The sequence below is a fragment of the Podarcis filfolensis genome (genome assembly GCF_964270895.1).
Source record: "Podarcis filfolensis genome assembly, chromosome: 5".
Lineage (NCBI taxonomy): Eukaryota > Metazoa > Chordata > Lepidosauria > Squamata > Lacertidae > Podarcis > Podarcis filfolensis.
The window spans coordinates 43,515,110-43,527,464 of NC_139608.1; the positions used below are offsets into that span (position 1 = coordinate 43,515,110).

Consider the following 12,355-nt stretch of genomic DNA (forward strand, 5'->3'; position numbering starts at 1 on the left):
ACCCCAAGAGAGCATTGGTAGCCCAGCAGTAGCATGCCTGTGTTGCAAGCTGTATTGTCTGGGGGGAAATGAAATTATTAAGCTAGATACATGTACAAGGGGAAACTACTGCAAGATGACAAGGTAGCATTTCTGGATTTAATCATTTAAGATGAGATGCGTGTTGCTGTACAGGAGAGGTATGGTGCTCAGGATCTCTTTTGCCTGAGTGTAAGGAATAATGCCGAAATTCATATTCACATATAAATTTTAGAGACACACATGGTTATTTTATACTTTATTCATACTCTTTTGTCTCATTAAAAAAAGTGGTTAAACTGTGACCTGGATAATTCCAAGTGTGTTTGAAAAGTAATACAAATAGTATCTCTTCATATAATACACAGATACAGTAAAGTGGCAAAGAGAGAGCAGGCATATTTTGTACTTTATAAAGTCAATGTGAAATGTTTATAAAAAGTTATATATGAGTATATTCAAAAGTACAAATAAACAACAAAGGAGGCTTTTAACCTGCCCAGGATCCAGAGAAGTATGCACAGTGTGCAGGCACATTAGGGCTTTCCCCATTTCTCTTCTCACTGTAGCCCTTGGCTGGAAAAGCTGCTCCTTTAGGTCAGAAGACCTACCTTCCACAGTAGCTTTTGATGCAGCGCAAGGTGCTACAGGTCAAAGAAAAAACGTCAGTGATGCCCCCACCTGAGCAGAACTGCAATCTCCTTGCATACAGGGCTCTCTGGACACTGGCTGTGGAATGCAGGGTCTGTAAAATACTCCTCATTACAAAAAAGAAATAAAAGAAACTAGTCCCCTTTGAGGTAGCATTTCCCACCCAACCTGTGGGATGTTGGGGTCCAAGAAATTCTGAACAGCACTGAGTGTGAAATGTTTTGATATAAATTGAGCACAAACTTTTCCCCATTAAAATCAATGACAAAACTCCCATGGATTTAACAGCGCTGAACTGCTCCTTGACTAGCAGTCCATCTTGCTTTATCAATCTATTTTACTACTTCTGCTTAAAATGCATAAATAGGATTAAACACAATGCCAAAAGTGTCTCCTCGTAAAAATCAATTATCTTAGACTTATATTATCTCTACTTCTTTATATTTACATTTTAATTTCTGTTATGATCTCTAACAATCTGTTTATTCACATTTATGGCAGTGCAAGCATTCAGAAAATCTCCCTCTCTCCTTATAATTTATTGGCATTAAGACTGAGATGCACGTGAAATATTCACAGCTACACACAACTCAACTATAGTATCTATAGTGGCATGACCAGGAGAATAAACTCTTCTCTGAATTTATTTACATTTCCAAACAAATTAATTCCCCTAACTATTGACTAACAGATCTTTTGTATTAGCATGTAATTTTGATGCATAGTCTAAAACCAAGTATGAACTGCCATTAATCTTTTTAACTTCCTTGAAAACTTAAAACTGGGCTCACTAGGTGGCATTTAAAGACACCCAATTGTTTAGGCAGGTGAATGTGTCTATAGGTGAAAGGCTGCAACACTTGGTACACTTACTTTGAAATAAGCTCCAAAGGAAGCAATGAGATTTGCTTCCAATTGCATAGAGGACTGTAGCTCAAGTGTTTCCCCCATCACTTTCTAAACACAAGGGTCACTTTAGCACTTCCTGTCCATTCCAAAACAAATACAGTGGTTTCTAACCTTTGCTTCACAGTAGGAAATATACAGTCCTGTCCTTTGGCAAAATGCAACAGATATATTAGAATAGTTCTATTTTATAGTAACAAGCATGACAAAAAATAAAAACTACCCTTACTTTTAAAAATATTAACTCTTTATCAAATCAATCTAAACAGGATAAGACATGTTAAAAGATTCTTAATTACGAACATTGTTCAGTTATTAGGGAAGGACAAAGTAAGAATCATATAAAATATGTGGAAGTGATATCTAGATTACTGCCATTTTTCTTCTTAGGCCACGCTATAGTCTTCATCCTTTTATTTTCTTGGCCATACTGTCCATTTTGAAATTCTCTTCAATCTATCCATTTGAAGCGTCTGGGACCCAAAAATCATGAATCTGCCCCTACGATAAAAATAAATTGAACTTCAAAATCGGTTTAGACCAAAAAACAAAACTTTAGTTAATTCAATAGCAGCCCTATATAAGACCAAAGACATGTATGTACAGATAACTTGCAATTTGTGTATATTCAGCTTTATGCGCTTGGCAAAAATACTAAAAATAAATAAAACGGAGGTGGAAAGGGGGGGGTGTCCAGGAAAAAAACATTGGCACTCCCACTTGCCACTGAACTCAATGTTCTGACTATACGTGATTTTGGCTCTACATACTATCCCCAGAACGTATCTCCAGTGTAAGTTGAGAGTCAGCTGTATCTATATATTCCAGCACCTGTTTCCACACAGTGGCCAATCAGATGCCTCTAGAAAGCCCATGATGAGGTCATGAAAACAATACAATAGTCCTCTTCTGTTTATACTCTGAGTGTGGCATGCTACCTCTGAATCTAGAGGTTTCACATAGCCATCATTCTTCTCCTTGAATCAGTCAAATCCTCTTTTAATGACCACTACCAATGACCATTACCACACTTTAATTCATACCATAGAAATACTTCATTTTGCTTGTCCTAAACCTAATGCAAATAAATTTCATTAGATGGCTCTGAAAGGAGATGCATGAACCCCTTGCTCATTTTTGTTGCCCTTTTCTGCACTTTCCCCAACTTTACTGTATGCTTTCTGAGGTGAAGCAACCAGAACTTTACACAGTATTCCAGATTTGTATAATGGTATTATGACACTGGAACTTTTCAGTTCCTTTCCTAATTATCCCTAGTGGCACCTTTCTTGGTCTGTGGTATTCATTGTAGTTGAGCTTCTATTAAATGTGGTTTTTACCAAACTTCTCATTTGAGGCAAGTTTCTGCTTTTGAAGTAAAATGTGACCATATTGGACTTCCTTGGCAATTGTCCACTTACATATATGTTGAATTTGGTAGCACTATGGCCACGGTTACCAACTGGTTCGACAACACATATCTCACAGCAGATCCTGGGTGCCACTTTAGGATTAAGTCCAGGGTTGTCACCTTCCTGGCTGGTTACATGTCCTAGGACACAGTCATTTAGGATACCTCCTTGTCACGACTGAAATACACACGCACTCAGTCTATGTGAAGATAACTGAAGCCACACATTACTGCAGCACTTTTTCCTTTGCATGCCTCATTGATTTCCTTCTACATCACAAGATCAGCCTGAGCATTTTGGCCAGGGGAATGATAGTATGTCCCCAGTTCTAAACTAGTTTTGGAGTTCTAGCTTGTTGGAATTTATGTCCTCTTTGACATACAGAGCAACACAGCTTCCAGTTTAAAGGCTTAACTAACTAAGCATTGTAATCTAACTAAGCATTATATTTCTTTTCAGTAAGGCAATTTCTGTCCCTTTGCACGTTTACATTTTCAGCTTGCACAGTGTTAAGATTTCTATGCTTCTAGTCTGATACTTTAGGGCATGCGTGAGTGATGCATTCATCTTTCCAGGCACATTTGCACTAATTTGTTTCTGTAGCCAATGAGTTACACTTCATTCTTGAATAATTCCAGGCTGTTACAGAATGGTTTTTAATATATATATAATGCATGCTACATACCCCTCAAGCATTATTTTGACATCCAAACTTTTATTAGCAAATCTATAGAGCTGCTCACCTCTTAGAAAAGCAAACTTATTCATTATAATATGCCACAAAGACACCCTTGCAGAAGTCTGTCATTACCATTACATTGAAGACTTACAATATTTCTGTAAATCACACAGCAATGTGAAAAGCTGTTTTAACTGCATAGTACCTGAGTAAGCCGAGAACTGTGAATCATTTGTTGCCATTTGCTGTATGTTCTAGCAACTAAGTCTTTTACCTAGAAAGAGAAAACAAACTGATTGAAACCAACTGGGGGAAAGGATGTTTAAGGGTGCAATCCTACATACTCTTACCTCGGAGTAGGCATCATTAAACACAGTGGGGCTTACTTCTGAGTACATAGATGAATCAGATACCTAGGGCTTACATCATCATCTGCTTCAACCTTATTCTCATCAGACCTAAAAATGCAGGACTGAAGTGCACTCTTGCAATTTAATAAAAGTGTGAGAAGCAGCCCTGAAATCAGCATTCAGGAGTCCACAAAAGAAAACCCATGCCCTGGCCAAGGTAGGATGTTGGAGTAATGGAAGCAAACTCCTCAAAGGTGCAAGGTTACTCATATTTGAATGCATATAAGGAAGAGGTAACAGAGAGAGTCCTCACAATGACTTTTACCTTCTGAGGATTAAAAAAGTACAAGACTACTCACCTTAGTTTTATAGAACAGTCTAACATCTTCTCTAATATCACATTTTACATGTTTTTCCAAAGTAGTGCAGAGTTTCACCAGCCATTCCTAAATGTGAGATTCAAAGAGTTAATTTTCTCCTGACCAAATGTGTAAATAATGGGAAAAGCATTTCAAAGTGACATCTTCCCTAAAACTTAAGTTATTATCTACATTTTCAGTAATAGTATGATTTTAAAAGTATTAGGTGTTACTTAGAGAGTTATAGTTACATCCTGTCTTTCCAATTATAAAAATCTGTAAGGTGACCAGGAAACTAACAATTTGAACAATAAACACCCCCAAAATAGGCTGTGTATTGGGGAAGGGTATCCTACACTATATAGGGCATCATTGCACCTAGAAAGAAACTAGGAACCCATGCAGCTAAAATGGTTAAAATGTTTACAGAAGATATTTGAGCCTTCATGAGCACAGTTAAATCTAAAAACAAACCTTTTACCTTGATGAGGAATGTAACCCCAGCCAAAACCAGGAGACCACCATTTCCATGAATTTGTAGTATAAGCACATACATACTAACTTTATTTCACAACATTTAAATATCACCTGATTGTATTACAATCTCTAAGTGGTTTACAAAAAATTACTTACCCTGTGGTTAGAATTTGTAACCTCAGAATTGCTAGCTTCCCTGACCAAGTGAAGAAGAACATAGGCCAGATAGTATGCCTAGAAAAGGAACAGAAAGTATTCAGCCTAGCTCTTAGTAGTAAGGATGCTGCCAACTTCTTTGAGGGGAAAACCAATCAGTTTTCACAAAGGCGGCAGTTCAACTTTTGCAGATGCTCAGTGAAAACTGAACAGCCTATACATCTGAGTGTGTTTACCACTGCTTTAAAAATAGCACTGAGATTCAAAAATTACCAAAGTATACCAACAATGCAAAATTGCAGCAGATTTACACATTCTGCTCTTAGTAGTCAAATACTTGTGTCTTACCCCTTTCAACTACCCACACATCAATATAAATTGATTAAGAACTGGTTCTTAAGCAGCAGGTGAAGGAACAAAAATCAAAAAAACTTTTAAGATAAACCAGGAGTTAGGTGCAAATATGCCCAGACAAGTAAATCAGTTTATTCACCATTTTTTGAGCAAACAAACTGCACAAATATGGGGCATTTACATAGGTATTTGCATCTATAATGCCAGCTTGCAATAAAGAGTCTATGTGTAGTGTGAAAGGCATGTATTCCTGGAATGAGAGCAATTAGTGTTTGCTGAAGCCATAAGTTGTATAGAACGCATTTACAACAAAACTTAAGCAGAAGAGTCTATTATAACAAAAAGTTGTATCACACATACTGCCAATTCCTCCCCCCGACAACACACAAACTGGCATCCAGTGTACCACCTACATGGTGGTCACATGTGAACCAGCCCTTGGTAGTATTAAGGACAATTTCCAGCATACAGTGGTGTTTAATGTGACTTTGGTGAGTAAACAAAATAAGTAGGCAATAATAAGCCTTTTCTTTATTGTGGCTTTAGGGGCTTGCTGTAATACAAGAAAGGTTATTAACACAGCCCAGTCTATACCTCTTGATAGGTCACAGCCCAAAAGAAGGCTTACAAGGCAATATTGTATAGTGCAACATAGGGGAGCTCTCATCCTGGACTGTTCCACAAGCTGCAGAGGAATCAGCACCTATGTCAATCTTGATATCTGGGCACTCATTTTAGTAGGAGAAGACACTGTTGGGAAGAGTGACTGATACATTTGTTGTTATCTGGAGTTCACTTTTGGCTCTAAGTGTGAATCAGTTTGATCTTGATAGAAACACGTTTTTAGGTAGTCTAAAACATGGACAAACTCTGTCCTAATAATTTCTAAAATGAAATTGGCTAAGATAAGCAGTATGTTCTCTGCTGATCTGCTCAGGAGCTTTGTTGATCTGCTGTGGTCAGAGCAAAGAACTTCGAGCATATTATATTATTCTACCCGAATGGGTAATCAATACAATAAAAAAGTAGTAACTCCCCTGCACACACACACACAAAACTTAGCCCTTTCTCTTTTCTCATCCATTCACTTCATCCCACCTTGCCAATGCTTGCCTTCTGAGATATGAGCATCTCCTAAACACAAATAACCAACAACTCAATGCCCATCTGGTTCCCAGCCTGCCTTAAGTTTGACCCTGGGACCCTGCTTTCCAGGAATGGTGTCTGAGATTACCTCCGGTTCATATTGACGAAGAAAAGACTCTTCTTTAAGACCATCATGGTGTCCCACTGTCTCAGATATTCTCTTTAACAGATTCGAAGGTTTCATATTCACTAGTTCTTTACACAGAAGTGACATCTATGTAATCCCAGGAAGAAGGGGGGGGGACAGATTAGAGAGGAGCACAGCTTACTAATACTTCCTGGCTTTTGGCACCATTAAGAAGAGAAAGCCTAAATCATTTTTAAAGACAAAAGTCTGGAGGATAATTAATGCATGTGAGCTCTCCCAAATTTTTATTCATGCTCATGGATCCTGAGAATTCTTGGGTTCTAGTTTACTTTGAAGTTACATGAATCAAGACAAACATCTTATTGGGAGTCATCGAGAATGAGAAAGAGAGCAGGAGGGACAGTAACAGCAAGCAGAGTAAAGTTGTACTGATGAGCAGCAGCTCTGGGTAGTAATCCAAACAAGATGGGTGCACATAATTTGAGTTTATTTTATCAAGAAAAGTGACAACATACATTTTAAAAATAGAATAAATATACCAAGGCAGCACTGAAGCAACTCAAAAGCTTGCAGAGGAACAGAAGCAGCATGTTCAAAATAGATTAGAGAGGATTTCCCTTAGAACTGATGGATGCTGAAGTCAGCCTCTAAAAAGCAGGAGGAGCTGGACACAATTTGGAATAAACACCTCTTTTAGTTTGTGACTTAAGGAAGCCCTAGGATTGGTAAGAGCAAAAATACTCTGTCCCTGAATGAGGGAAGCCTAGTTATCTCTATGTAAATAGCAAAAACTAGGTTTCCCTTGTTCACAAAAAGGAATACAAAAGGAAAAAGGGGTTGAAAGAAAGAAGAGTTCTTCTGGGATTTTATGCCCTCCCAAGGAAAGTCATGCAAGCTGCTTATGATCATCAATGTCGATCATGGATTAGTGGAATAAAGGTAACTCTTAAGAACTCAATATATTAATAAAGCAAGTTTGTACAGTACCTGCTGGTCATGGCTGCTGGGTATTTTCACATGGGTTTTAAGAAGCTTCAAGATTACTACCAAGCTAAGATGCCTTCTTATTTGTCTGAAACGATAACATTTAAGTAAAGATTATTTTCTACAATGTAGTGGTTTCTCTGTGTGTTTTGAAGTGACATGCAAAGTGAACTGTATTGCAGTGAGGCTTACCTTCCTCGTGTCATCCAGTTTGGGACAAACTGAACCAGCCCTAAGAGATCATGATGGTGGCTGGACAGGTAACTTATTGCACGGCATAACTCAGGCATCTTACAAGCAAGACAAGAGAAACAGTCATTAGTAGCAATTAAGAGCAACTGCAAAAAATCTAAAAGTTTCAATGCAATGCACACAAGAGTCAATGGCTATCCTTTAATAATGGTATTGGTGAAGGGGCTTGAATAACTCAGAGAAGCTATGAGCTATGCCGTGCAGGGCCACCCAACATGGACAGGTCATAGGGGAGAGTTTTGACCAAACGTGATCCACCTGGAGAAGGAACTGGCAAGCCACTCCAGTATCCCTGCCAAGAAAACTCCATGGACAAAGACAACAGGCATATAAAAGTTATGACGCTGGAAGATGAGCCCCTCAGGTCAGAAGGCATCCAACATGCTACTGAGGAAGAGTGGAGGACAAGTACAAGTAGATTCAGAGCTGATGAAGCGGCTGGGCCAAAGCTGAAAGGTCGCTCAGTTGCAGATATGCCTGGAAGCGAAAGAAAAGTCCAATGCTGTAAAGAAAAATATTGCATAGGAACTTGGAATGTAAGAACCATGAACCTTGGTAAGTTGGATGTGGTCAAAAATGAGATGGCAAGAATAAATATTTACATCCTGGGTCCATTTAGTGAACTAAAATGGATGGGAATGGGCGAATTCAGTTTGAATGACCATCATATCTACTACTGTGGGCAAGAATCCCGTAAAAGAAATGGAGTGGCCCTCATAGTCAACAAAAGAGTAGTGAAAGCTGTACAGGGTTGCAATCTCAAAAATGATAGAATGATCTTGATACGAATCCAAGGCAGACCTTTTAACATCACAGTAATCCAAGTTTATGCACCAACTACTGGTGCTGAAGAAACTGAAATTGACCAGTTCTATGAAGACTTATAACACCTTCTAGAAATGACACTAAAGAAGGATGTTCTTCTCATTATAGGGGATTGGAATGTTAAAGTAGGGAATCAAGAGATAAAAGGAACAACTGGCAAGTTTGGCCTTGGAGTTCAAAACGAAGCAGGGCAAAGGCTAATAAGAGTTCTGCCAAGAGAATAAGCTGGTCATCACAAACACTCTTTTCCAACAACACAAGAGATGACTCTACACATGGACATCACCAGATGGGCAACATCGAAATCAGATTGATTATATTCTCAGCAGCCAAAGATGGAGAAGCTCTATACAGTCAGCAAAAACAAGACCTGGAGCTGACTGTCGCTCAGATCATCAGCTTCTTAAAAAAATAAAATAAAATAAATTTGGATTTGATATCCCGCTTTATCACTACCCTAAGGAGTCTCATAGCGGCTAACATTCTCCTTTCCCTTCCTCCCCCACAACAAACACTCTGTGAGGTGAGTGGGGCTGAGAGACTTCAAAGAAGTGTGACTGGCCCAAGGTCACCCAGCAGCTGCATATGGAGGAGCGGGGAATCGAACCCAGTTCACCAGGTTATGAGTCCACCGCTCTTAACCATTACACCACATATAACAAAATTCAAGCTTAAACTGAAGAAAGTAGGTAAAACCACTGGGCCGATAAGATATAATCTAAATCAAATCCCTTATGAATACACAGTGGAAGTGAGGAACAGGTTTAAGGATTTAGATTTGGTGGACAGAGTGCCTGAAGAACTATGGATGGAGGTTCGTAACATTATACAGGAGGCAGCAACAAAAACCATCCCAATGAAAAGGAAATGGAAGAAAGCAAAGTGGCTGTCCAACAAATAGCGGGGGAGAGAAGGAAAGCAAAATGCGAGGGATATAGTGAAAGATACAGGAAATTGAATGCAGATTTCCAAAAAATAGCAAGGAGAGACAAAAAGGCCTTCTTAAACAAGCAATGCAAAGAAATAGAGGAAAACACTAGAATGGGAAAAACCAGAGATCTGTTCAAGAAAATTGGAGATATGAAAGGAACATTTTGTACAAAGATTACCATAATAAATGACAAAAGTGGTAAGGACGTAACAGAAGCAGAAGACATCAAGAAGAGGTGGCAAGAATACACAGAGGAATTATGCCAGAAAGATAGGGATGTGTCGTACACCCCAGGTAGTGTGGTTGCTGACCTTAAGCCAGACATCCTGGAGAGTGAAGTCAAATGGGCCTTAGAAAGCACTGCTAATAACAAGGCCAGTGGAAATGATGATATTCCAGCTGAATTATTTAAAATTTTAAAAGATGATGCTGCTATACTCAATATGCCAGCAAGTTTGGAAAACTCAGCAGTGGCCAGAGGACTGGAGAAGATCAGTCTACATCCCAATCCCAAAGAAGGGCAGTGTCAAAGAATGCTCCAACTACTGCACAACTGCACTCATTTCACATGCTAGCAAGGTTATGCTTAAAATTCTACAAGGCAGGCTTAAGCAGTATGTGGACCGAGAACTCCCAGAAGTACAAGCTGGATTTCGAAGGGTCAGAGGAACCAGAGACCAAATTGCAAACATGCGCTGGATTATGGAGAAAGCTAGAGAGTTCCAGAAAGACATCTACTTCTGCTTCATTGACTATGCAAAAGCCTTTGACTGTGTCGACCACAGAAAACTATGGCAAGTTCTTAAAGAAATGGGAGTGCCTGATCACCTCATCTGTCTCCTGAGAAATCTCTATGTGGGACAAGAAGCTACAGTTAGAACTGGATATGGAACAACTGATTGGTTCAAAATTGGGAAAGGAGTACGACAAGGCTGTATATTGTCTCCCTGCTTATTTAACTTATATGCAGAATTCATCATGCGAAAGGCTGGGCTGGATGAATCCCAAGCCGGAATTAAGATTGCCAGAAGAAATATCAACAACCTCAGATATGCAGATGACACAAACTTGATGGCAGAAAGTGAGGAGGAATTAAAGAACCTTTTAATGAGGGTGAAAGAGGAGAGCGCAAAATATGGTCTGAAGCTCAACATAAAAAAACGAAGATCATGGCCACTGGGCCCATCACTTCCTGGCAAATAGAAGGGGAAGAAATGGAGTGAGAGATTTTACTTTCTTGGGCTCCATGATCACTGCAGATGGTGACAGCAGTCACGAAATTAAAAGACGCCTGCTTCTTGGGAGAAAAACAATGACAAACCTAGAAAGCATCTTAAAAAGCAGAGACATCACCTTGCCGACAAAGGTCCGTATAGTTAAAGCTACTGTTTTCCCAGTAGTGATGTATGGAAGTGAGAGCTGGACCATAAAGAAGGCCGATCACCGAAGAATTGATGCTTTTGAATTATGGTGCTGGAGGAGACTCTTGAGAGTCCCATGGACTACAAGAAGATCAAACCTATCCATTCTTAAGGAAATCAGCCCTGAGTGCTCACTGGAAGGACAGATCGTGAAGCTGAGGCTCTAATACTTTGGCCACCTCATGAGAAGAGAAGACTCCCTGGAAAAGACCCTGATGTTGGGAAAGATGGAGGGCACAAGGAGAAGGGGACGACAGAGGACGAGATGGTTGGACAGTGCTTTCGAAGCTACCAGCAGGAGTTTTACCAAACTGTGGGAGGCAGTGGAACACAGAAGTTCCTGGCATGGGGACTTCCGGTCAGCGCCGGCAACTGTAAGGGCGGATTTCCTCCGATCTCCGGAGGAAATCTGCTTCGTGGAGCTAGGGTTCTACCGCTACGGCGAAGCGGGGACCCGAAAAAAATCACAGGCGGGGAAGCCTGTGAACTGAAGGCTCGGCGGGCTCCATTTGCGTCCCCCCCCCCGCTGCAAAGGAGCCTTTTTAAAGGCTCCGGAACAGACCGGGGGTGAGCGGCGCGGAGCTGAGAGCTGTCTACCCGTCTCCGCGAAGCGAAGCCGCATGCCATGGTTGGAGAGCGCTGACTTCTTCCTTTGAACATTTGGACTAAAAGTAACAACCCGTGAGTATTATGGAAATTGGACATTAAAAATCACCTTTTTTTTTTGATTCGGCACGAGCGGGGAAGGCGTAAAGAGGAAGTCCGTCTCCCCCTTTTGTAAACATTTTAAAGCAAGGACTAGATAACTAAGGTTGAAAAGAACATTTTCTTCGTGGGAAGTCAAAAGTAACTAATTTCACGTTTTGGCAGTATAAGTGAATGTGCTGGAGGATAAGAATTAATTTTGAAAGTGGATTGATACCCCTCCCCCAGGACCTGGGAGCGATCCGCGAGGGAGCCTGTTGGAGAGATTTAAAAGACTTTGACAGCTGTCAAATTAGCTGTCAAAGCTGAGAGGGAAAAAAAGAGAGAGAACTTTGTTTCTATTGCCTCGGCTGGTTATATTTGTTACATATAGGTAACAAATTGTCGAAAACCAAGGAAAATAAAGGACTTTTGGATTTACAACTGGAAGGAATACTAAGAAACCAGCACTCCCCTAGAGGGGGCTCTGGGACATTACAGAATGGCTGTAAGTGGAAAAATACAGACGGCACTCGAGAAGATATTTCGAAGCCTGGGAAAACTTCATGAACAAAGCATTGTTTTGGCTAAAAATGTCATAATATTGAATGAAAAAGCAAACAAACCTGTGGAAATTGGAAGGGACTTGACTCAAGTCTCTG

The 12,355-nt window shown here is 40.0% G+C and overlaps 1 protein-coding gene across 4 annotated transcripts in view; it reads right to left on the reverse strand.

Moving 5' to 3' along the window:
- Positions 1 to 265: 265 nt before the first annotated feature.
- The window catches only part of SLF2 (SMC5-SMC6 complex localization factor 2), a 38,003-nt gene continuing 25,913 nt past the window's right edge, over positions 266 to 12,355 (reverse strand). For all 4 annotated transcript variants that reach the window (XM_083615067.1, XM_083615068.1, XM_083615066.1 and 1 more), the window contains exons 14-20: positions 7,773 to 7,870; positions 7,584 to 7,668; positions 6,597 to 6,722; positions 5,009 to 5,086; positions 4,376 to 4,462; positions 3,872 to 3,940; positions 266 to 2,076 (exon numbers count right to left, since the gene is read on the reverse strand). In XM_083615067.1, the coding sequence (XP_083471193.1) occupies positions 2,032 to 2,076; positions 3,872 to 3,940; positions 4,376 to 4,462; positions 5,009 to 5,086; positions 6,597 to 6,722; positions 7,584 to 7,668; positions 7,773 to 7,870 (588 nt within the window). In that variant the 3' untranslated portion in view covers positions 266 to 2,031. The remainder of the gene's footprint in view (positions 2,077 to 3,871; positions 3,941 to 4,375; positions 4,463 to 5,008; positions 5,087 to 6,596; positions 6,723 to 7,583; positions 7,669 to 7,772; positions 7,871 to 12,355) is intronic.